The following is a 26,856-nucleotide window of genomic DNA, read 5'->3' as shown; positions in this document are numbered from 1 at the left end:
GTTCCATCTCCTGCAAGTGAGTTTTACTATGTGAGCTGTTTGAAACATTAATCTCTCAGTATAGCATTATGTCATCAAGAGGCATTTCATCACTATGTTCCTTTAGCAGGATGATAGTATCAGGTCTTCTTTCAAGCTCTATTATAGAACTATAGTCCTGAAAACAGCTTGATATTGGCACAAAAATAGACAGGTAGACCAATGAAATGGAATTGAACAACCCCATATTAAACCATGCATGTATGAACACCTGATCTTTGACAAAGAAGCTAAAGTTATGCAATGGAAAAAAGAAAGCATCTTCAACAAATGGTGCTGACATAACTGAATGCTTGTATGTAGAAGTCTGTGGATATATCCATGTCTATCATCATGCACAAAAGTTAAGTCCAAACAGATCAAAGACTTCAACATAAATCCAGCTATACTGGACCTCTTAGAAGAGAAAGTGGGAGGTACCCTTGAACGAATTGGTACAGGAGACTGCTTCCTGAACATAACACCAGTAGCACAGACACTAAGATCAACAATAAATGGGACCTCTTGTAACTGAGAAACTTCTGTAAGGCAAAGGACACAGTCAACAAGAAGAAAAGGTAGCCCACAGAATGGGAAAAGCTATTCACTAACTCCACAACTGAAAAAGGCTGATCTCCAAAATTTACAAAGAACTCAAGAAGCAAGTCTCCAAAACACCAAAGGATCCAATTAAAAGGTGGGGTACAAAACTAAATAGAGAATTCTCAATAGAGGAGTCTAAAATGGCTGAGAGACATTTGAGAAAGGGCTCAACATCCTTAGTTATTAGGGAAATGCAAATCAAAACAACTCTGAGATACCATATCACTCCTATCAGAATGGCTGAAATAAAAAACACCAATGACAGGTTATGCTGGAGAGGATGTAGAGAAAGGTGAACACTCCTCCATTGCTGGTGGGAGTGCAGACTCTTACAGCCACTTTGGAAATCAATATGGCAGTTCCTCGGGAAAATGGGAATCAGTCTACAACAAGACACAGCAATTCCATTCTTAGGCATATACCCTACAGATGCACATTCATACAACAAGGACATCTGTTCTGCTATGGTCATAGCAGCATTGTTTGTGATAGCCAGAACCTGGAAGCAACCTAGATGCCCTTCAACTGAAGAATGGATAGAGAAAATGTGGTACATTTACACAATGGAGTACTATTCAGCGGAAAAAACAGCGGGATCTTGAAATTTTCAGGCAAATGGATGGCACTAGAAGAAACCATCCTGAGTGAGGTAACCCAGTCACAAAAAGACAGACATGGTATGTACTTACTCATACATGGATTTTAGGCATAAAATGGGATTGGCAGCCTACAATGCCACCTTCAGAGAGCCTAGGAAATAGGGAGGATTCTGAGAGATATGCTTGGTACCCCAGAGAAGGGGAATGGGACAGGATCTCCTGAGGGGATTGGGAGATGGGGGAGAGGGGAGAGGGAGCTGGGAGAAAGAGAGGGGGTGAAGAGGAGGGGAGAGGATGACATGGGAGAGCTTGAAGTATGAGTCACAGGGAATTGGAAGAATAGAGGAGAGCAGGATGAGAGATGCCATAATAGAGGGAGCCATTATAGATTTGAGGAAAGATCTGGCACTAGTGAGATTTCCAGAGATCTACTAGGATGACACCAACTGGCAATCTAACCAATAGAGGAGAGGCTACCTTAAATTCCCTTCCCCAACAATGTGATTGATAACTTCCTTGTATGGCATCCTAGAGCCTTCATCCAGTGTCTGATGGAAGCAGAGGCAGATACAGCGAAACACTGAACTGAACTCCTGGATCCAGATGCAGAGACAGAGGAATGATGAGCAAAGGGGTCAAGACCAGGCAGGTGAAACCCACAGAAACAGCTGCCCTGAGCAAGGAGGAGCACATGGACCCCAGAGTGATGGCTCAGAGGCCTGCATAGGACTGATCGAGACCCCCTGAACGTGGCTGTCAGTGAGAAGGCCTTGGCAATCTTTGCGCCCTCAGGTACTAGATCAGTATTTATCCCTGACATCTGAATGGACATGGGGGGCCCATCCTACACTGAGGGATGCTGTCTCAGTCTGGACACATGGGGGAGGGCCTAGGCCCTGCTCAGCATGATATGATAGACTTTGGAGATCCCCCATGGAGGGCCTCACTCTCCCTGGAGAGTGGAGTGGAGATTGTGTGGGGGTTGGGGGAGTTGACAGGGCTTGGGGGAGGAGGAGAGAGAGAAAGGGAGCTGGGATTGACATGTGAAACAAACTTGTTTCTAATTTAAATTAAAAAACAATTCTGCCTGAGGCTAAAGTGAAGAGCTTTTGCTTTAAGAGCCTTTGCAGAGGAGATTTCAAAATAACTTAGTATTGTGTGGTTATTTAGTGACCAGCTTTATGCAGATATATAATGAAAAGAAGCAAGCTGAGCAAGGCAAAACACAAAATGTATAGCTTGAGGAGAAAGGGGAACCAGGAAGTGGAATGGGGCTACAGCCTGTATTCAAGAAGTTAAAACAGATTAAAGAAAACTCTGGTGCTAAATGGAATAAATGGAGTGGTATTAATGATAGTCAATGCTATAGGAAAACAATATATTTATTTACCAGAGAGAGAGAGAGAGTCGCACAAACCAGGAGTTAGAAGCGTGGCTGGCTTCCAGGAGAAAAAGGGAGGTTCCTTTTTCTTTCACTTCCTTTTATATCTACCTGTGTCAGTTTACATGTCCCCGCCCTCATGGGCAGATAGCTTTGTGGGGTTCACTCCAACAGAGTGGTTTAAGTTTTCAATTTGTGAAAAGGAATTAAAGAAAAGTTTAGAGCCCAGTGTGGTATTGTACACATTGAATCCCAGGACTCAGGAGGTAGAGGCAGGTGGATCTCTAAGTTTGAAGCTAGTCTGGTCTACAGAGTGAGTTCCAGGGCAGCCAAGCTTAGGCAGTGAAGGCAACCATCTATAGAGAGTTGGTGCAAATATATTTGAACAAGAAGACCATGATCCAGCCCAGAACACAGCAAAACTTGGACACTTTGGCTACATGGTTCTGGCTTTAGAGTCAAAGATAAAGGAAAAGGGTGGTAGAATCTTGCTCCATAGCTAGGGAAAGCTGCTGAGGCCAGGTGTGCATCAGGGGTGTCACCTCATGGAGGCCCAGAGAAGTCATTTTATGAAGCTGTGAAAGTTAACCCTGGATCGTGTTGGAGATCCTGAAATGTTGGAGATGCTGAGTTATGGAATACCTGCTAAGGAAAGTTGCTAACAGGGAGTGGAACTAGCCCACGAGAGAAAGGTGTACTGTAGTCAACAAAGCTGAAAGGAGTTGAAGAACACATTGACATCAGACATGGAGATGCAGAGTTTGGAGTTGGCCAGATGGTTTTCAGTCTTGGTTGGTCTAGTATTTCCTCATTGCTCTCCCTTTCCATCTTTTTGGAATGGTAATGTATATATACTGTGTCATTGTATGTTGGATGTATGTTACCTGCTTTTTGGTTTTGATTTTACAAGGGTATACAGTTAAGAAATTGCATGAGTCTCAGAAGAGACTTTGAAGACTGAACTTTTCAACATCATTGAGACTCTTATAGACTATGGGGACTTTTGAAGTTGGACTGAATGCATTTTTGCAGTACGATACAGCCACAAACCTATGGGGCCCAGCATGTTGAATGTGGTGGTTTGAATGAAAATGCCTGCCCCCCCCCAGGCTCATAGGGAGTGGCACTATTAGGAGATTCGGCCTTGTTGGAGGAAGTGTGCCAATGAGGGTGGGCTTTCTTTCTGCTGTCAGCCAATCCAGATGTAGAACTCTCGGTTACCTTTCCAGCACATTGTCTGCCTGCATGCCGCCATACTTCCTGCCATGACTAAATCTCTGTACTTGTAAGCCAGCCCCAACTAAATGCTTTCATTTATAAGAATTTCTGTGGTCATGGTGTCTCTTCACAGCAATAGAATATACTAAGACAGTTAGCATCCATGATGTGGGAAAGGCATAGCATCAGGAGGGTGAAGTGTCTAGTCCCTTTGTGTCTGTATTCAGGAAGTAGAGAGACAAATGCTCAGCTTGCTTCCTCCTTTTTATTCAGTCAGGTCTCAGGCAGCGTGTTGCCCACATTCAGGGTGTGTTTTTCCTCCGCGATTAAGCTTTTCTGAAAACTCCCTTACAGAAATACCCAAAGGTGTGTCTCCTATCCCAGGTGGTTCTAAACCCTGTCAAATGAAGATTGGCTACTGTATGGCTCTTTGGGGACATCACATGGAAACAGCTTTAAAGAGAGGGTAGCAGAAGTCAGGTTGGAGCCATCTGGAGACTGAAAGGATCTTGAGAACAGGAGAAAGGATGAGCAGGGTGAGGAATGCTCAAATATAGCCTCAAACTGATATTCAGTATTACTTAAAGATGCTTTCCAAAATTACTCTCCCAAATTCTGATTCAGTTTATCCCAGGGTTCAAATACAGATTTTGTTGTTGTTTTTTGCTTTGTTTGTTTGGCTTAGTTTTTTCAAGGCAGGGTTTCTCTGTGTAACCCTGGCTGCCCTGGAATTTACTCTATAGATCAGGCTGGCCTTGAACTCACAGAGATCCACCTTTGTCTGACTCCTAAGTACTGAGATTAAAGGTGTGCGCCCCCACTGCCCAGACAGATACAGGTTTTAATAATCTTTCAAGATGTACTGTGCTTAGTCTGGCTTCCTTGGAAAGCCGACACCAAGGTGGGATGAAATGACGGAGTTTTCTTTTGGTGGACAGGAAGGAACAGGTGTGTGCAAGAGAGCAATCCAGGCGGTGTGGAGGAGCCTGGTGACAGCAGTGCATACCTGCCCCGTGAAGGTAGGAGGTAGGATGGTTGGAACTCTGAGCAGGGGTTAGCAGGGCCGCTATGGATGCCTTTAACTGGGTTTGCTCTGTAAAGAGTCTGTATGCTGCCTTCTGACCCTGTTATCCTCAATCGCTGGTTAGGACACACTGTAGGAATCCTGGTCTCCACACAGACCTGGTGATGCTCTCAGGAGTACAGTAGTGGGAGCCTTCGGGTCATCAAATTCCAAACAACTGGAAGAATTTGAGGCATGTTGTAATGGCTGGTGCACACACTCGAGCATTTTAAGATAATGGAATGAGAAAGGGATTGTTGAAATGGGTTGTAGGTGAAGTATTTGGGTTCAAGTTAAAATTTCAGGTTTTCTTACTGCTAAGAAATATTTTAGTATATTTTAAATATACAGAGAAAGCTACTCACAGCAGAAGTTAAAGATAGGAAAGAATGGGGAAAGAAGGGAGGGAGAGAAGACAGATGTGGCAGAGAAAGAGGGAATGAGAAAGAAGGGGGAGGAGATAAGAAAGAGAGGAGGTTGCAGACCGACAGCTGGGAGGCCAGCATGGGACCGATCCAGACCCCCTGAATGTGAGAGTCAATGAGGAGGCCTGGGCTACCTATGGGGTCCTGAGCAGTGGATCAGCGTTTATCCCTCGAATAGTAACAGACATCGTGTGTCCATAACACAAAGAGGGTTGCTCTGTCTGCCTGGACTCTTAGGGAAGTGCCTGGACCCTACCCTGAATGAAATGATAGACTCTAGATATCCCCTATGCAGAAGGAATTGGCAATAGGGTGGGAGGATGGGGGGGGGATGGTGGGGGGGTGCGGGAGGAGGGGAGGGAGAGGGAACTGGGATTGACATGTAAAACAAGCTAATTAAAATAAAAAAATGTTAAAAAATAATTTGGATAGCTAAAATAAATAAGCCATTGTTGGCATGGAAAATAAAAAAAAGAAAGAGAGGAGGTAGAATGGGAATAAAAAGCATGAACGGATTATGGAGAAAGAAACTCAGAAGTTAGAAGGAAATGGGATCCTTGGTATGGATTTGAATTTAGGTTGTAATGTCTTACCCTCTGAGTATTTTGAACATGGTTAAATTTAGGTTGCAGGTAGCTGGAGAGAATTGTGCTTTGTTATCTATTTCTAAGACAAACCCGGGAGCAATGTATCTAGAGGCAGTGGGGAGGATGGTACAGACAGGTCTCTTCTGTAGACAGAATCACATTAAGGGAGAGGAAAGCCGGTGGCCTTGATGTGCGTATGAAGCAGAGGGCAGGGTCACTTGCTGAAAAGATATTTTATTGGCAGTTCTTTCCACATGACAAAATTCCACATACAATCTGCAACAAAATCACATTTAGTATATTAAAGTTAACACTTCAAATATATATTAAATAATTATTGCAAAAATCCCTCTCATAGGTATCTTTCCATTTCTTTGAATATAAATCAAAGCTGACATAGTCTCTAGATCTAATTTGGGATTTTTTTAAAGCCTAACATTTGCATTGAATTTGTGTTATTCTTAATCATGGAAAATTACTGGAAATATAGTCAGCATATAACATATATGTGATTCCAAAGTTAACATACAACCACTTTTGAGCCATGTAATTTGTATCTATTGACAAAAAGTTTATCACAAGGATATTAATGCCACCAAAGTACTTTTAATCAAAGGCTATGATTTTCAAACCAGAAGACTCAGAGCCCTGTATCCTCTAAACTGAGCTGTAGACACCACTGACATTTTTAAAATTTCAAAACACTTAACAGAATCCCCAATTCTAACCTTTTGAAGGCTTTGAGGTACTTTATAGGTTTCTCAATCTGTGTGTACATGTTTCTATGTGCATGAGGGAATATACACATGGACAACCTTTAGTATTGTTCCTCAGTTGCTGTCCATGTCCTTGGAAAAGACTCTCTCTTTGGTGTAGAACTACCAATCAGGACAGCCAGGCTTACCCCAAGTCCCAGGGATCCTCCTATCTCTGCCACCCTGGCACTGGGATTGCAAGTACTGGTCACTACACATGGTTGTCATCTGGGGTTTGTTAACTGAATTCAGTCTTTATGCTTGCCATCGAGCATCTGGCCAACTGAGTTATCTCTCTATCTCATACAATTTAAAAACAAATTCAATGGGGGTCACTCTTCAGAAAATCCAATGGATCTTTGCAATTTGTGTATATAATGAATTAATAATTTGATCAATGATTTAAAATAGAAAAGAAAAAAATCTTCTGAAGTTAGCATCTGAGATGGGGAAACCATAAAAGCTTTAAATAATGAGTAGTGAAAATTTTTGGGCTAAACTTAATTGAATCCTATCCTCTAAGGACACTGGGAGGGTAATGAATATTGCCAAGGTTGCATCACAGTCAATAACAGAACCAGCAGTAGGATTTACTAATTTCAAAAAGCATCCTCCAATCTGTTATATTTAGATGTTGAGACACTGTGTTTTGGTTCATAGTGCTTAGTGTTCTTAGCATTCAAAAGCCAGTGCTTTACATTCTGGAGGAGGAGGTAAGGAGTATGCCTCAATGGGGAACACCCCAGGCCAACCACTGGGGCTTATTGCCTTGTGTTCCTTCCACTGAATGACTTTCTAGTAAAGTGGTTGTAAATATCACTGGGCTCTGCAGAAGCAATTGACAGCAAAACACAAAAACCTTTCATAAAGACTTCACAGTAAGGAGTTACTGTAAACAGAGGGTGACTTTCAAGGTTCTTTCTTCCAGCATTCACAATTGTCATGCAGTCCCCTTCCATTTCTCTGGTTAACAATGGCATCTAAACAGAGTACAGAATTCAACCATGTGTGTATAGATCCATAATATAGGACTTGCTTTAGACTCTTGTACAGGTTAATCTTATATGTGCATACAGAAGATACAGCATGCTTACTGAATAATTAACATATGATTTCACAATGAACAGAGAGGGAAAAATTCAATACAAATGTCCTGCTGCTATGTTGTCTTTCAGAAACTAGAGGAGCTAGCTATGCCTTTTCCGGGTAGGTAAATTGAACAGGCAATGTAAGGCCCAGCACAAGCAATAGGTTGTCTTCTTGTGGAATTAAAATTAAAAATTCCTTCTTTATATTCTTTCTTCTTCCTCTAGGATGTCTTTATTTTTCTTCATTTCTTTAAAAAGGGGCATGGTAGGGTAGATTCCCTAATGGTGGTCTGAATACAAAGTAACTTCATAAGCATAACTGAAGTAAAATGGAATCTGTAAGCCAGATGTGGTGGCTCATGTCTGTTTTCACAGCACTTGGGAAGCTGAGGCAGGAAAATGGCCAAACTACAAAGTAAGAACCCCATGCTCAAAAGAAAAGAAAAGAAAGAAAGGAGATAAAGTATTATATCTTACTGTCAATCTTTTAAACAGAGTTCATTTTCCAAATTTAAAATTTAAAAATTTTATAAAAAGATTGAAATTTCATTTTGTACATCCATTTATTTCTATGACACCCAAGATCATTTCAATTAAAATTCATGTTGTCCACTACCAGACACAGCAGAATGGACAGCCTGAGTGCTAGTCATTAGCTTGAGTGCTAGTCATTGTCGTAGACACAACCTGAAAGAAAAGAAAATACAACTTTAATTCATCCATTATTTTTTATATGTTCACATGTATGCAGGTACATATACACATGTGTGTGAAGGCTGAAGGATAACCTCTAGTAACATCCTCAGGAACCACATAGTTTCTCTGAGATGGAGTCTCTCATTGGTTCCAATCCTACCAAGGAAGCCCCAAGGGTCTTCTTGTCTCTATTTCCCCAGGACTGGAATTACAAGCACTTGCAACTCTTCCTTTTCAAGTATGTTCTACCCAGAAGACTCAGGTTCTCATGATTGCAATAGAAGCTTCACAAACTAAACCATTCTCCTAACTCCCTATTAAGGTTTTGGAAACAAGTCTTCATGAATCCCAGGGTGCTCTTGAACTCCATAGACAACTGAACAGGATTTTCAACTCCCCAGCCTCCTGCTTCCTTATTCCAAGTGCTGACTCTGTACCACCACACCCGCCTTAAAATTTTAGATACATATTATATACAATACATCCTAAGTGTTTCAAGTTAGATATCTGGGTAATTCAATATCTCCAGAATAAAGATTTTAAAAAGTAAAACTTACTTATTTCATATTAAGATGACAAAAGTAGTTAAGTGAAATTTGGTACATTTAACCTTCCATACTGGCTGGTTTTATCTCAACTTGACATAAGATAGAGTCATCAAAGAGGAGGGAGCTTCCACTGATAAATCTCCCTCATACATTTGTAGACAAGCTTGTAGAACGTTTTCTTAATTACTGGTTGATGGGGTGAGGCCCAGCCCATTATGGGTGGTGTCATCCCTGGGCTGGTGGTCCTAGGTTCTGTAAGAAAGCAGGCTGAGCAAGTCATTGGGAGCAAGCTAGTAAGCAGCACTCATCCATGGCCTGTGCATCAGCTCCCGCCTCCGTGTTCCTGTCCTGCTTGAGTTCATGTCCTGACTTCTTTTAATCATGGACTATGATGTGGAAATGTAAGGCTAATAAGCCCTCTCCTCCCCAACTTGCTTTTGGTCATGGTGTTTCATCACAGCACTAGAAAACCTAAGACATCTTCATGATAGCCCAATTTCAACAACATTCAATCAAATGAGACTAAAGATTAGTTATTCTGACATCACATCTGTTGTAATTTTAAAAAGTGTGCACGAGAGAAAGATGCCATGTGACAGAGCTTGGGTGGAAGGGTTTTTTATTGGGGGAAAGTGAATGGAAAAAAGGGGATGGGAGAGGGGAGAGGGCAGACTGGCCTCTGGGGACAGGAACAGCAGAGGAGAGAGAGAGAGAGAGAGAGAGAGAGAGAGAGAGGAGAGAGGAGAGGAGAGAGGGAGAGGAGAGAGGAGAGAGGGAGAGGAGAGAGGAGAGAGGGAGAGGAGGTGGGCAGGACCCTTTTCAAAGGGAACATAGGAATATGAATACAGGTGGTGCTCTTAGTGACTGTAGCTGAGAGCACATCCTGTCTGAACCCCAAGAACAGGCCAGTACAGACGCCTGAAAATACTAACAACATCACTTTTTGGAAATGAGATTAGTTAAGCATCAACAAGTATCTTAAGCTAAAGAGTAAAGGGTCAGGACTCAGAGATGACTCTATCGGCAAAGTGTTTGTTGCAAGCTAGGGAAATAGATTTGATGCCAGTACTGATGTGAAAAAACAAAACAAAACAACAAAACTGGATGGTGTCAGATGTTATGACAGACATCTTTATCCCAGCAGTCAAGAAGCAGAGGTAGGTGGATCTCTGTGAGTTCGAGGCCGGGCTGGACCGATAGCCTCCAAAACAATACAGAGAAACCCTGTCTCGTAAAAACCAAAAAAAAAAAAAAAACTTGGTGATTTTACTAGTGTTATTAGTTATGAAATATGCACCCTTTATTTATCAAAGACTTGTTAGTCTCACATTTTAGCATTTGCCAGCTTTACAATTGTTCATTTAGGATTATTAGTTTCATATTTTATAGGATGCAAAAATAATCTATTGTTAACTTCTTGGGCAGTATGGTTGCTGTGGTATGCATACTGTTAGTTTTAAAACAAATTACTATTTATTAACTAAGAATGCATTTCTCTGATTAAAAAACCCAACGACCCTTAACTCATGTTACAATACAACATTTACCAAATAGTTCTCCTTTCCCTTCATTCCTTCCTACATCTTCCATCTCTTCCCTGTTCTGTTTTTTTTTTTGTTTGTTTGTTTGTTTTTTTTTTTTTTTTGGTTTTATGAGACAGGGTTTCTCTGTTTTTGGAGGCTATCGGTCCAGCCTGGCCTCGAACTCACAGAGATCTGCCTGCTTCTGCCCCCCCGAGTGCTGGGATTAAAGGCGTGTGCCACCAACGCCCTGCTGTTCTGTTGTTTTTGACATGGGGTTTCATGTAGCCTAGGCTTGCCCCTAACTTGCATAGTGTAGTTAAAGCCGGCCTTTAACTTCTGATCTTCCTGCTTCTACCACCCAAGTGATGGAATTACAGGCCTGAATCACCCTGGATATCTTATGTTTCTCATTCTGGAGAATAAATACACTTTTCTTGTCACATGACTCCTTCCCTCTCCCTATGACACCAGATCATTACTTTTCCTCACATTTTTAAGAAACTCAAATTCTGATTGTATCTGATGACTTTAATAAAGCCAGCAAGCTGTGGTGGGAGCTGCATGAGACTTACCATCAGCAATGTCATCATAGATTTCTCCATCACTGGAAACACAAAAAATATTAATATAATATTAATATACAGAAGCTATCAACAATATGATTGCCACATAACAGAAACATTTAGAGGTAAAAAAATGAAGCTATGCATGTGTATGTGTAAGTGGACATAGATTTTATATTCATCTCTACATCTTCTTTCCCTGGCTTTATCGACTCCCAGTTCATTCTACAAACAGAATAATAGAACATGCCTTGAGAGCACAGATCATGCTCTACTTCGAGCATTGCCACGGACAGATGCCAACTGAACTCCCTAAGAACTAGGTACAGGGCTAAACAAGCTAAATTTCCAAGGCAAAACCCTCCTCCAGGTGCCTCAATCCAAAAGTGCATTGAATTTTAAGAGTTATTAGTACTAGACTCATACCTTTAGTTGCTTCAAATGTTAAATGAATGAAATATATTTGGCATGGGAAATGGCTATGCTGTTTTCATGTGTTTCTAGTTGCAAGTATTTAAATGCTAATTATGGGATATACAATCATAGAACTTTTATATTACACATCCACTGCAGTAATTTTGGGTGCCTTTGTGTATTTTCAGGTTTTGCGGAGCCCTGAAGCTTTATGGAGTATTCTGTTAACAAACACTGAGTCGCTCTGATGTGCTGGGAGACACAACTATGAGTCGGAGGTAAACTTTGATAGTGAAAGTGCATAGTCTAATGAGTGATTTATAAATGATATAATAATATAAGTATAAATATGATCTTGAGATGTAGGAAACAGTTCTGAGCTTCAGAGCTGTGAGGTAGCTGTGTCACTTAGGGTAGACATGCTCTTAGTTCCTGCCCTATCTCTGGGCTTTGTCACAGCAGCATCTCCCTTGTTCCTGCCAACTGTGGCAGATGCTGCCTATACCTTCTGTTTGGATCCTTTCTCCGAGGTAGAGCGAATATTTGGCTAATGGAAATCTGAGAGGACAGGTTTTCCTGCTGTTTATCCCATAAATGTTTATTGATGTGTGCATTTTAATAGATAGTGAGCCAGTAGTCACTTAGGGTCCTGTCTCCATTTTCTTTTAACCATCTTACAGTCATCTGAAATACATTCTTTCCATAAAATCACATCTTTTTTAGAACAAAGCCTATCAGAAGTCCCGTGCCCACCACTGTAATACTTAACGCTGAAGAAAACAAATATGTTAGGGTCAGTTTCTTGTCTGCCCTCCACTGGGGTGCTTCCAGAATTCTTAGCATGCATTGCCTGTTCACACATGTGCCTTTGCTTATGGTAAATGGTTTGTGAATCCTACATTCTTTCATTGTATCAGTTTTACAAATATTTCTATTGCTCAACTTGATAATAGTGGGATTAATTTTCTGCTCTGGATTTCTTGGTGCAGAAGAGTCCAAGGGCTTAAAAGTACCAGGCTGTGATGGGCTGTGAAAAGGTCTTATTCATAAGAATACAAGAGTCATTGATTACTATCTTTTGAGGGGCATACTTTCAACAAGGCAACATAATAGAGCACTATGCTTGGTATGAGTATAGCACACTCTTCAGTTAGGGGCTAAACTGTGAGCAATTATTAGCTGGTGACATTAGTGCCTACAACACACACCATTTGGCTCTAATTAGTCCAGTTCTAATACTGTAATAATTAATAAGCAAAAAGACAAACAATTAATGAAAAGGGTAGTGGCTTTGCCCTGTGTGTCTTCAGTGTTTGCTAAACAGACAGCTCAATGAGTACTTATGGCTATTCACCATGAGTAAGCCAGGCTGCCTTGCTAATTCAGACTAGCATATTCAGCTTTGTTATTGACACACATGTAGTACATTGCTTTCAATTTATTATCATAGTCCAATCCATTGCTTTCTGGAAATGATATTTCATAAAATTCTTTTAACAAATATAGCACTAGAAGAAAATGGCCTTACTTGTCCACCAGGTAACTCCGAAGGACATAACCATCTATAAAGGAAAAAATGAAATGCATTTTAATTACAGATACAGCTTTGAAAATATTTAATGTTTACTTTCACAGGTTGACATATAAGTGAATAATTATTATAGGATAATATACGGAGGGACTGACTGGAGAGATTACTTAAGAGCCCCTTCTTACAGCAGCTAGTTTGATCCCAAGAATCACATCAAACAGCTCATAACTGTCTGTAATTCCAGGTCTAGGGACTCTTAGGCCCTATTCTGACTTCTGCAGGCACCCAGTCATGACATACCCTACAAAGACACAGCAATAAAATTTTTAAAAATCTTTAAAAGGATATTATATTGAATAATTTCATCTATGTAGAACATGCTTATGGAGTAATTTGCTCATGTTTATACCCCATTACCCATACTTCTCTCCCCTACCTCTTAGCATCTCTCACCAATCTCTTTCCTATCCTATTTTTTCTTTTTATTAATTTATTTAAGGGCAGCATAAAAAATGACTTCACTCTGGTATTTTCATACATAAATCCTGACACTTTTGTGTAATTTATCCCCTTCTCTGGCTGCCTTCCCTGTGCCTCCTACCCTTCTCTTAGTGGCTTCTTTCCTCCTTCCAAATGCTTCCCTTGTGTTTTCATGTGGCACGAATTCCACTACCCCTCCCCTTCCTCTAAGGTCCCCTCTCTGCTCCCATGCTCTTCTTCCGAGGACCCCTCCCCCCACATTTACATATAGGTTCCATATGTGAGGGAAACATGTGGCATTTGTCTTTCTGAATTGGGTTTATTTGGTTTAATGTAGTCATTTTGAGTTGAGTCAGAACGCAACTGGCAGAAATCTGTTCTCTTCTTCCACTATGTGAGTTGAAGGAATTGAACTCAGTTTGCCTTAGCAGTATACATGCAACATTATAAATTGTTGATAAAGACTATTAAATGTTGATATTTAATAACATTAAATGTTTCCATTAAAATCCCCTGGAATATTATGAGAAATAATGTTTGTCAAAGGAAAAACCAAAGATCATTTAAGCACCTTTTTGAAAATTAAGATTATTATTTACTCATGCTTTTTAATTAAATTACTTTTAATTTAAAACTCAATTTTGATAAAAATTCTCAGATCTGGTTAAAGCACTACTAACAGTCCTTTACATTGCTAAAGTTAATAATTCATAATAAATAGCTCAATTATCTCAACATTATGAGATAATTATAAAAGCTTACACTCTCACACTCTTAATAGTATATTCCCTCCTATATCTGCCTTGCTCATGAGTGCTGAATAATGTCTTTCTCTTCTGTGGTTGATTCCTTCACAGATATTATTGTTCAGCTCTGTTCTTTTCTCTCCCCCTCTCTTCTTCTCTTTCTCTCTGCATATGTAAAGGAAGGGAGGGAGATGTCAATTACTGAATCTTTAAGATGTAAGTGGTCACATGTGAAATGAGGCTGTCCCACTCTATTTTAGTTCCATGATAATGTGATTATATAGAATTCACTAACTGACTATAAAATCACTTATATAATGTTTTTACAGGATTGCTCACTTTTAATATAGCATCTGCTTTGATGTCTACTGCTTTTCAGTGTTAAAAGTTTATTCTATTCAAGGACGGTTTGTGATAGTGTCAAGACAAGTGATTTACCATGGATTGTTATGTAATCTTGACAGTATAATTCCTAGAAATTCTTTTTTATTCAGGAAGAAAATGTTCTAGTTGTTCACATGGCTCATATTCACTTACCAATATGGGATATTAATAGAAATATGAAAAAAAACACAAAACGAAACAAAATCATGGTTATGGTGTGGAACGGCTGCTATGTTTAGCCTTACAAAATTATGAGAGCTGATTCTCCCAGGGCTCTCATATGTCACGCAAAGTTGTTATTTGGAAGCCTCCTGCTCACAGAGCAGAACACAGTGGTTGGAACAAATGTCTTGAAATATGTCGTGGGTTAGAATAGTTAGGAACGTAACACCCATCCCCCGTATGTGCCAGTCAGTTTCCTCCTAAAATGTTTTCTTACTATGGTGTAGATGCGTCTCAGGAGTAACAGCTCACCTGTGAGACGACATTAGAAACATGGCATTTCCAAGGAAATATACAATAGCCTCGGAAAAATAGAAATTAACTTGATTTTGTAGTTTCAATTTTTCTGTAATTGAAATGACTATTATTTATTACTTCATTTGTTGTATTTGCAGAAAGTTAAGTTACTGAACTTGGCCCGCTGCAGTGAAAAACATATAACTGTATTGCGTGGACTTGCTTGGGCAAGTGAACCAATGGTAAACTTGAAGGGAAATGAACCACAGTGAATGGTGTATAATACTGAATGTGATTTATTATTTTGGTTTTCCCAAGAATTCATCTATTTCTTTTTCTTCTCTGTCTCTTTGTATTGTTTCTGAGACTTTCTACTAGGACTACTTTAAACATTTTATTTATTCATTCATTCATCACTCACTTATTGTTTACTATTTTTGAGGTGAATTTTCACTACATCATCCAGGCAGTCCTTGAACCCCTGGTTTCACCTGCTGTTCCTCATTCAGCCTCCCAAGTACTGGGATTTTAGGTGTTTGCTAATACAACTGGTACATATTGACTTTCTAAGTTGCTGAATAATTTTTTTTCAGTGAGCACATACTGTTAAAAAAAAAAGAAATGATCAACTAGCTTTGTGACAGTGTCCATCCATTTGAAATCCCTTTCTCTGATACCTAAGGAAAACAGAACATTATAGCCCAAACAACTCCTTTTTCATGCCTCATTTTTTTTAGAAAGTTTTTCTCCAGTGGCAGGAGATGGGAAAACTCTCAGTTCATGAGCATCAGATTGTGGAACATGTGCAAATATTAGTTGCAATTTTAAATATTTGAGAATGTGCCAGAAATATATATATTTAAGATGCCACTGCCTACACAGTTTGCACTTGCAGAGGGGGTGACATCTGGTTGAATGTAACAATGTCTACACCATAGGCTTTTGCTCCACACAGTGACAAACGGATTGTCCTTTACACTTTAACCTCTCAATTGCTTGGTATAAACCTTAGGTCGCATTCTTTTCTCTGTGATAAGTTGAAGAAGAACTGAGATTGGGGAAAACATTAGTCATGCTGGTGCTGAACTGCAAAATGACATTTCGGGTCATGAGAAGATGTAAAAATAAGGGAGGGACAGTTTTAGAGTCCTTAATGATCCACAAGCTAACAGTGCTCACCAGGCCAAGTCAGAGAATTGTCTGCTAAGCAGTTAAAGTATTCAGCATAGGTGTTTGTGAGTGTTTATGCTGGACTTCTGTCTTGTTGCTCTACTAGAAATCCAGAATATTCCTTTTAATCTACCAAGCCCCATTCAAGCTGTGATATACTATTCCAGGGATGATAATCAAACATCAAGAACACTTTTATGAAGTTCCGCATACGCCCAAAGCCTAAGAAGAGCCACAAATTAGGGAAACAAACCACTCAGAAGTCCAAGTAGTAGAGTTGAGGAGAGATTCATCATGCTGGGAGTAGGGGGTAAGGATGTTTCCAACTTAAGATGGTCCCTGAGTTATTTGTAGTGGACAGTTATGCATTCCAAATAAAATAAATTAGCACGGTGGGATGAAGCAGCATAATGTATTCAGGGAATGACAAACATGTACTTTACTTCTGGATGTCCATTCTGGACAGCAAACTGAAGTTGCTATCCATGATCAGGAAAGGCATTTGTCATATGCTATCCTGAAGACTGTGTGTTCTTGAGAATATCTGTATAACATAGGAGTGAACTGGCTTCTTGAGAATGTGGGCAAGATGGATACCATTTTCAAGGCCATTTGTGGTAACATAGAGGAGGGAGGGATATATTTCTATAGCAATCATTCCAAGTCTTAGTGAGTGTGTGGAGAATAGATTAGAAATTAAGAAAATTAAGAATGATAAAAAGCAGGAGGTTTGAAAAGGCAAACAGTGAAATTAAATAGACACACCAATTCAACCATTCTGAGATAATACTTAATCTGAAAGCCAATCTCAAATACTCTTAGTGCCCCTCCCCCTCCAACTACTCAAGTACCCATTGGTTCCAGTTTCTGTCACTATTTAACCATTTTGTTCTATTTTTGGAGGGCTTTTCTCTGGCTTCCAGAACTCTGCTAGTTTGCTCAACACCCTCATTACCTTCAACCCTTCCTAGGAGCAGCTTTTAACCTTCTGTTTAGCCTATTGAATATAGACCCAATTTGCTTCCTACTTTGTGGGATGGTAACTGGTAGATGTCACAGCAGCATTAGAACTCAATTATATAGGTGCTGGCCATTTTTTGATAACAATGCTTTTTTGCCTGCCTTCTCTAACCTTTCCATTTAAAATTTACTTTGACTTTTAACTGTGTGTCTGTGTCTGTGTCTGTATTGGGGTTGTGTGCACAAGAACTCAGGTGCCTGTGGAAGTCAGAATAGCATGTTGGATCCCCTGGAGCTGACATTACAGTTGGTTGTGAGCTGGGATTGGATGTGGGTGCTGGGAACCAAACTTGGGTCCTCTAGAAGAGCAGTAAGCACTCTCAACTGCTGAGCCATCTCTCTAGTCCCACACTGTAGTCACCTTTGAGATGAGGAAGTCAAACTAAAACAAAGTACACCATAAAGAAAAGCCTTATAATGAACAAAACACCCCAGGTGTAAGAGATATTTAACCAGTCATTCTGTTTGAGATAAAACTTTCAGAGTACCTAGAACTGAAGCAATTATCAGTGAGTTTAGAAATCACAAATACATTAGTAAGAAAGAAAACTGACATGAAATTCTTGATTGGAATGTTCCCACTGGCATTTTAAGCCTGCATTCTACTACTGAGTGGCACTTACAACCTCCACTAACTGTAATCTTTACATGATGATGAAGGAACATTGAGCTCAAGAGGAATAATCTTCCCCGGGGAAGAGCATACCAATTGGTTATCCAATACTAAATGGTCAGCCCTGAAAACATACATGCACATTACATTTTACTACACACACACACACACACACACACACACACACACACACACACACACACACACACACACGCACAATTAAAGAAAAGGAGGCCATGAATTTGAATGAGGGTAATGGGGGTATTAAGGAGAGGTTGGAGATAGTAAATCCAGAGAAAGAAATGATGTAATTATATTACAATCTCAAAAGCCCCCAAACGACATTAAAAATAGAATTTATTGATTGGAGCACACCAGAATCTCTAGTTGTTTTTTTTTTTAACATGTCCTATAACCCACGAACCACAGAACCAAATGAGTTAGTAGAGATGAGAAATCGCTGTGGCCCCACTGGCTGTTAGATGCACAGTGTGGGTTCAGCAGGGGACTTACATTTGCCTTCCTCATTCCTGCAGAGAACTTTGGTGTCGTCTGTGTTTTGAATAACTTCAAGGGATTCTCCGGGTTTTATCTGCAGATCTCTAGCTCCCCACTTTTTAGAAGTTATGGAGGAAGCAACTTTCGTTGAATAAAGAACTCGAATTTCACCATCATACTGAAAAAAAAAACATTAAAAGTACTGATATGTATTCTTACAGTAATTCATTTATTGACATATTTATTGAGACTTTTTTCTGCACATGTCTGTGGGGGTTGTCTTGATTATGTTAATTGATAGAGGATAACTATGTTCATTATGAGTGGAACCATTCCATGGGCAGGGGATCCTGGACTGGAGTGAAGTGGAGAAAATAGATAAGCACTAGTGTGCATGTATTTGTGTCTCTCTGCCTTGTGACTGCACATACAATGAGACCAGCCCCATTAAGCTCCTGCCTCTGTGACTTCTCCATGGTGACCTAGTCAAGAACTGTGAGCCAAAATAAAAGCCTTGTCCTTCAAGATGCTTTTATCTGGGAATTTTATTATAGCCATGAGATAATAACTAAGACAACTCATAATCTCACCAACTTTATGTAACTAATATGTATAGATTATCACTTCATTAAAGGTCAACGAACATCTAAATTTAAATAGTTATCATAGATAATTTAAATTTAAATAGATATCATGAATAATATGATGGATATTAGCATGTTTGCTTGCTTGCTTAATTTATTGTAGGAATTAGAAAAGTTATGATAGATACCTTAAATTTTTTCCTGAGATCTTTTTCTTCTTTTTCCTGCTTTTTTAGCTTCTTGGGATCTTTTTCTTCTGCTTTTACCTTTCCAACATTAATTCCTTGACTAGAGAATAAACCAACACATTTAGAAATAGAAAAGAATGAATCATAACAGAGACTTAATCCTTTGCTTTTTGTTTGTTTGATTGTTTTATTTTTCAAGGCAGGGTCTCTCTGTGTAGCTTCCCCTGGCTGTCCTAGAACTTCATCTGTAGACTAAGCTAGTCTTAAACTCATAGAGACCTCCTTACCTCTGCCTCCCAAGGGCCAGGATTGAAGGTGTATGCCACCGCTGCCCAGCCTGAGTCTTAATCCTTAACATTAAATTTTTCAATGGGTGTGTGTGTGTATGATAGGATCTTACAATATACACTGGAACTCGTTATGTAGGCCAGGCTGGCCTTAAACTCACAGAGATCCATCTGCCTCTGCCTTCCAATTGCTGGGACTAAAGGTGTGCACCACCATGCCCAGTATGTAATAATATATTTTTGTTCAGTGTTGTTTTTTTATTTAATACTGAGCATTATAATCAATTATGTATTTCTTACATATAGAAGGGGTTCATGATTAAATAATACAACACACAATTTAAACTGTAAGTAAAATGTCCTATTGAACCAATAATAAAACTGAACAAGATGAAATATGACTGCATACCATGGTTTCATGTGATTAAACCTATACTTAAACCATGTACATTTTCTAGTTCTTTCTAAAAAACTTAATGTCAGAGATAATGTTATTAAAAAGACTCAACAATGCTTTTTTAAAGGAACTGAGTTGTATGGTTTCTAAATTTATCTACCTTAATATTTTCACATCTGATTAAAATGGAGCTATGAGAAAAGAGATGGGGTTCAGTGATGGAGCATTCACATACCACATCCTAGACTTGATTTAGAGCAGAGAAATAATACAGAGAAATAAATGGAGACAGCATGGAGCACAGGAAGTATTGGTTAATGAAAAGTACTGGTTTGCTGGGTGGTGGTGGTGCATGCCTTTAATCCCAGCACTCCTGGGAGGCAGAGGCAGCAGATCTCTGTGAGTTCCAGAAGAGCCTCCAAAACAATACAGAGAAACCCTGTTTCGAAAAACCAAAAAAAAAAAAAAAAAAAAAAAAAAGGAAAAGAAAAGAAAAAAGAAAAGTACTGGTTTATGTAAAATTACTATTTTCAATATCATGAGGCAGCATCTTAAAGAAAATAGTTAATAATCAATAGTCAGTCTGTACCTTGGCCATTCCATTAAATTGCTCATTGGAAAATGAAAGTTCAATACAGAGTGGGAAGAAGTGTGAATCCCTGTAGAAGGGAGGTTTTTTTGTTTGTTTGTTTTTTTGTTTTTTATGAGACAGGGTTTCTCTGTATTGTTTTGGAGGCTGTCGGTCCAGCCCGGCCTTGAACTCACAGAGATCCGCCTGCCTCTGCCTCCCCAGTGCTGTGATTAAAGGCGTGCGCCACCACCGCCCGGTGGGAGTTTTTGTTTTTAAGTACTAGAATATTTGTGAATTGTAGAGTAAAGCATTTTCCTTGCCAGCTGCTTTGGTTTTTCCCCACCAGTTGCCTGGGCTCTGCCGCGTTGTAGTCCCCAAATAACACACAAGACGCTGTATTAATTATGAAGCTGTTGGCCTTGCTTGTTTTATACTGGCTAGCTCTGACTTAAGTATTTACCCCATAATTGCTATTGTAAGTATTTCTCTTACTGGAGAAAAGATCTGGACTTCTTACCCCTACGGCAGCTATATCTTGAATCCCTGTGTTTCTCCTACTCAGAGTCCTCCTCGACTCCTAGTCCCACCTATCTTGCTTCCCTGTTGGCCAAAAGTGCTTTATTGACATATACACAGGACTTCCTCATCATCTCCTCCTTTCTGTCTAAATAAAAAAAAGGTCTTAACTTTAACATAGTCAAATTATATATAACAGAACAGCTATCAAGCAAGAACACAGTTACAATATTTTGTCTATCAACATTCAGCAAAATTTAAAGAAAATATCATCTATGCCATCTTTGTGAGTCCAAAGTCTTATATATAGCTTATCTTTTGTCATAACTAAGGAAAACTATGATTATAACTATCTGTCTTCAACTGTATCAAAGACCACAGAAGGATAATATATAAACACTATAATTGACAGAGACATCTCGCTACCTGGACAGTCACCCGAAGTTCCTCTGTAATATTGGGGCATCCATCTTCAGCCAATAGGCCACAATGTGTCCAGAAGACTTCTCAGCAAAGCAGGAAATTTCAAACTGTACCTCTGCATTGGCAGTCTGTTAGTCATTTTTCTGTGTCCTGTAGAAAGTCTGGTAGACTCTTCATGAAGTAGGAACCCTGAAGGACTATTTGAGTTCAGCAGTCACTTTCCTGTGGGTCCTGAGTTTATACATCAACAGTCCAGCAGTCTAGGCAACAGCATATTCTTGCCCAAATGGTTAATCTTGCCATGTTGAAAGCAAACTCCGTAACGAGTTCCTTCGATGCCCATCTTCCTCTCAGACATAATTGGTGCTGCCAGGAGCAGACATTTCTCATTGTCAAGAAAAACCCTAAACCATTTTAAATGCCATTTTCTGAAGGTCTTTGAAAGGTTTGAAGACTGTCTATCTCGAATATATTTCTGTATATCTATAAAACCTAACTTACCCAACTATAAGTTCTATTATAAGTAACTATCTATAGTCTGTATTTAATTATGCATTATGCTTTTAAAGATCAGTATAAGCACAATACTTAATCAAGAGGAGAAATATGCACATCACAAAATTGACCTTGAATTTGTATCACTAAATGAAAAACCATACCATTGCAAAGTACTCATTTCCATACCATAATCCCCTTTTTCCTTTAAAAAAAGATTTGTTGTGATCATTAACCAATTATAAGCAACCCCATTCAAATAAAAACAAAGATTTCATTACTGGACTCTTAATGATCTTCAAAAACGATTAGGAGAAATCTCTCAATTACAGACAATTATTCGTGTAGAAGGGCATGATTTAAAACACCTGAAAATGGCTTTAAAAGGAGATAAAGAGCTAAATAGCCCACGAGTACTATCAGCTGAGGCTGAAAAAGAATATAATGGGTAGAAAAGAGAATATTAGAAGCACATGTGGACCGTGTGGATCCAAAACTGGACTGTATTCTGGTTATTTTACCATTTAGAGAATACCCCTCAGGAATATTAATGGAGAGGGAAGACATCATACTAGAATGGGTATTTCTGCTACATAAACAGAATAAAAAATTGAAAACATATATAGAAAAGATCTCCGATTTGATATTAAAAGGTAAGTTAAGGCTTCGTCAACTGACTGGGAAAGACCCAGCTGAAATTATTGTACCTTGAACGAATGAGGAAATTTCCTCCTTATGGAAGGATAATGAGTATTGGCAAATAGCTTGCAGTGACTTTTTGGGAACTATTAGTAACAACTATCCCAAAACAGAGAGAATCAAATTCATAAAGAAAACAATTTGGATTCTTCTGCATATCATGAGACAAACACCTATTTCTGGAGTTCTTACCTTCTACACGGATGCAAACAAATCAGGTAAGGCAGGATATAAATCAAGAAATATAAGTAAAGTAGTTCGAAGCCCTTACAACTCTGTACAAAAAGCAGGGTGATATGCCATTCTCATGGTACTTAAAGACTTTACAGAGCCTCTCAATATAGTCACGGATTCTCAGTATGCAGAGAGAGTTGTCTTGCACATTGAGACTACAGAATTTGTTCCTGATGGCACAGAATTAACCTCATTGTTTTTATAATTACAGGAAACCATCAGAAACAGGACTCATCCTATATATATATAACACACATCAGATCCCATACAGGTCTGCCAGGTCCTCTGGCGCAAGGCAATGATGAAATTGATCGTTTATTAGTAGGTAATGTGTTGGAAGCTTCAGAATTTCATAAGAAACACCATGTTAACAGCAAAGGTTTAAAGAAGGATTTTTCTATCACATGGCAACAAACCAAAGAAATAGTAAGAAATTGCCCCACTTGCTCATTCTACAATCAAACTCTGTTACCAGCAGGTTGTAATTCTAAAGGTATTCACAGAAATGAACTTTTGCAAATGGATGTATTTCACTTCCAAGAATTTGGCAGTTTGAAATATGTACACCATACCATAGACACATTCTCAGGCTTCCAGTGGGCTACTGCCCTCAGCTCTGAAAAAGCTGACTCTGTTATTACATACCTCTTAGAGGTAATGGTTGTTATGGGTATACCTAAAACAATAAAAACTGACAATGGTCCAGCATATGTCTCCAGTAAATTGGAACAATTTTTCAAATATTATAATATAAAACATGTAACTGGTATACCTTACAATCCCACAGGACAAGCAGTGGTTGAAAGATCTAACAGAACCTTAAAAGAGATGCTTCATAAATAGCCAGGGGGAACAAAGACCCCCAAACACAGGTTACATAATGCTTTACTAACATTGAATTTTCTTAATGCTGATGAAAAAGGACAAACTGCAGCAGAAAGACATTGGACTACAGAGAAGACTTCTGAACTGAACCAACTGGTGTATTTTAAGGATGTTATGACCTCAGTCTGGAAACCAGGACATGTGTTACGTTGGGGAAGGGGTTTTGCTTTTGTTTCCACAGGAGAAGAAAAACTTTGGCTTCCATTGAAATTAATTAAGATTCGATCAGAGCAGAAGATATCTCAGGAGGAGGAAATATAACAGCTCATCTACAAAATCATATTCTACCATGGGTAAAGTGACCTCATAAAAGAGAAGTGCTTTTTTTTTTTGTCTCCACAGTTAAACTCAGCAAAGAATACTGGACGTATGGATTCCTGAAGAAGAATGAATAGCTACCCTGAGGACCATCAAACAAACGGTAACTCACTGTGTGGTATCGAAGTCTAAATCTCTCTATATTGTTTTTTATAGTATCCTTATATCTTTGTTTCTTCATATACTTCAGTCCCCATTCATTTAACTGAAGCTGGCTTTGGAGTTGGATTGGCTCTCCTACTCTAAATTCAAGCGTATTATTTAAATAAAATTCAGAATTTCTGTATTATATCAAAGAGCCATTGATATAAGACAGAAGAAAATAAAATTAGGAACTGTTATCTGTGGATTTTTTCCTGAAAAGTCTAATTTCCTTCATGTTTACCATCTTCCCTATTGTCACCTCTTCCAGTATGCATACATATAAAAGTTAAAATATTTCTTTGTTAACATTAATGTTTGAGTTTTCCAGAGAACAAGGGATTTCCTGACAGCAATCTTCAACTGCTTCGGAAAGAGAATGAGGATCCACTTCCTTGACTCCACCTGATTCGACTGGAGACATCTGAACTGCCCCACATCATCGACTCCACCTGACAAGCACCATCCTGAAACCAGCTTGGAACAACATCACTCGACACAACTCCAGACCGAGGAACTGATACAGCTCTACAATCTGGCCAAGGCTTCAGACATGAGCTTCAATCAACACTAGAACTCCAGTCAGGAACTTCAATCAAGCATCTCCTGCCAAACAGAGACTGTCTGATCTACTGGAGATTTTGTTACACTAACATTTTTCTTCTCACAGGTCCCCATGAGATTGTCATCGTCCTATCTCAGCAGGAAGTAGTTTCGAGAATTCCACGCCCCCTCTCCCTACTGTTGATGTTATAGAATAGTTTACACCTGTTAGTGTTAGTTTTCAATTATTTTAGAGTTGGGATTGGAAAGAGGTGTTCAGACTTGGGTGTTTCTTTCAGATAAGTTTAGGTTTAGATGGGGTAGATGTTTGATACATTTTGTTCATCGACACAAGTTAGTTGTTTTAAGCTTAAATATCCTTTTTAGACTAAAAGGGGAATTGTAGGGTGAAATTTGGTGCTCCGCCATTAGCCATGTGGCATATTAGAGGCGCATACAGATGAGGTAATAAAAGGGCAGTTTACCACACTGTTAACCACACCCACTTTAAGCATGACTAAAGAAGTATAGGGACATAGGCAGTGAACTACATCACCTGCTAGGCCCACTTTTGGGCATGGCTAGGTGCGTGTATGGGGGAAGGTATAAAAGACTGTTAGCAGAACGTCTCGCCCTCTTTCCGGCTTCCAGTATTTCCGGAAAAATACTTGGCTCATCTGGGTTGCTTGTTTTTCTCTTGTGAGTAATTTCTACAATAAATACTTACTTATACTTTCAGTAAGTGTGCCGTTTATTGTTGCAGCACCAGTGAATAGCAAAAATTTGACACTGGTATTAATTTTCATTGTGATTATCTAGAAAAAAATTGCTTGTTACTTCAAAATGTTTGCTTTTTAAGAATTTTAGCATTTATCTTGTTCACTGTGAAAAGAATGAAGACCATTACCCACTTTGGTCTTGCATCATTCCCCAGGACCTCCTGCCTTTCATCATCTGGGCATTGGTGAAATTGCTGGCCCAGATTAGCTCTCTGGGATGATCAGAGCATGAATGAATGCTGAAAATGCCCCACAAGCTATTTCTGAAAATAACTTATTCCAAAATAAAATACTGTGTTTAAAAATATAGAATTTTTAACTTCTGAAAATAAGCAATGAGTAAGAAAAAAATGGTCATATCCGATCAAGTTTAATCAGCTGGAGTTTGTTTTGCTCCAAGAAAGGGGCCAGGATGTGGTTCTGGGTTCCTGGAGAGCTAGCTAATGGAATGTGGGGATGTTTCCAGAGCAATACGAAACAGAAAAAATGTATTAGAACCCAGTAAAGATAGGCCCAATGTCCTGGTGGTGAGGAATATTAAAATGAATAATTTACCAAGGGTAGATTTTCCTTTCTCAGACAACTAAAGGGGAGGCAAGCATTATTTCCTCTTTCTTGCTTGTTTTGCCTGTAGAACTTGATCTTCATTTGTGAGCATCAGCATATTTTGCCTTCAGCTTCTTTGATCTTGATACTGTTCGTAGTTCAGTAAAATTGGCTTAATGTGGTAAGACTAAATACTTGACATTCTCTTGTCCATTCTTAAGGACAGCTCAGCAGGCATGACTCGAGTCACTAATGCTAGTTCTGTCCTTAACTAACCAACTATGTCATTTGTTTCATTTATCTCCTTCTTGAGCACACTGCTGGAGTTCTTTCTTTTGTACACAGCTCATCTCACATAGTTTTTGGAAATGAGCAGGTATTTTAGTACAATATATTCTAACTCAGAAGAATTTTCAGCGGGTGTTCGTGTTTTGCTAATTGATCTTAACTACTTTTCATATACTTTTAACCTTAAAGTTAAATGCATGCCTCAGATAAACTGAAGTTATTGTTCATTGTTAACTCATAAAATAAGTTTGCATAAAACTTTCGAGCATCCAATGGGTTTGTGAACAAAAACAGACATACATGAAAGTCCTTCTAAGCAACAAATTCTGTTATTTTTCACACCAAAAACCAGTTGTGGAAGACAGGAAAGAAGAAAGATGAGGACTGAGATAGAAAGGAAGTGTGTTCGAGGGAAAAAGGTTGGGGAAAGGGTAAAAATAAGAGGATGAATCATTGAAATTGCTTATGAAGAGAATCCCAAGTATATATTCCCGATAAATGAGTGAATACAGACAGCCATGAGTCACCAGTAACCAGCAGAGATTAGTCAGGGAACAAGGGGCAGAACTAGTGCCTAGAG

The 26,856-nt window shown here is 39.1% G+C and overlaps 1 protein-coding gene across 3 annotated transcripts in view; it reads right to left on the bottom strand.

The window, feature by feature from the left end:
- Positions 1–6,108: 6,108 nt before the first annotated feature.
- Fyb1 (FYN binding protein 1) overlaps positions 6,109–26,856 on the bottom strand; it is a 124,524-nt gene continuing 103,776 nt past the window's right edge. For all 3 annotated transcript variants that reach the window (XM_021231761.2, XM_040757619.1, XM_005077982.4), the window contains 5 exons: positions 19,155–19,254; positions 18,398–18,560; positions 13,010–13,043; positions 11,077–11,108; positions 6,109–8,424 (listed from right to left, as the gene is read on the bottom strand). In XM_021231761.2, the coding sequence (XP_021087420.1) occupies positions 8,402–8,424; positions 11,077–11,108; positions 13,010–13,043; positions 18,398–18,560; positions 19,155–19,254 (352 nt within the window). In that variant the 3' untranslated portion in view covers positions 6,109–8,401. The remainder of the gene's footprint in view (positions 8,425–11,076; positions 11,109–13,009; positions 13,044–18,397; positions 18,561–19,154; positions 19,255–26,856) is intronic.

The sequence above is a fragment of the Mesocricetus auratus genome, unplaced genomic scaffold (genome assembly GCF_017639785.1).
Source record: "Mesocricetus auratus isolate SY011 unplaced genomic scaffold, BCM_Maur_2.0 Super-Scaffold_100015, whole genome shotgun sequence".
NCBI classification, from domain to species: domain Eukaryota; kingdom Metazoa; phylum Chordata; class Mammalia; order Rodentia; family Cricetidae; genus Mesocricetus; species Mesocricetus auratus.
Note: the sequence above shows the minus strand (reverse complement) of the source record. Positions and strands in the feature narration are given on the sequence as shown.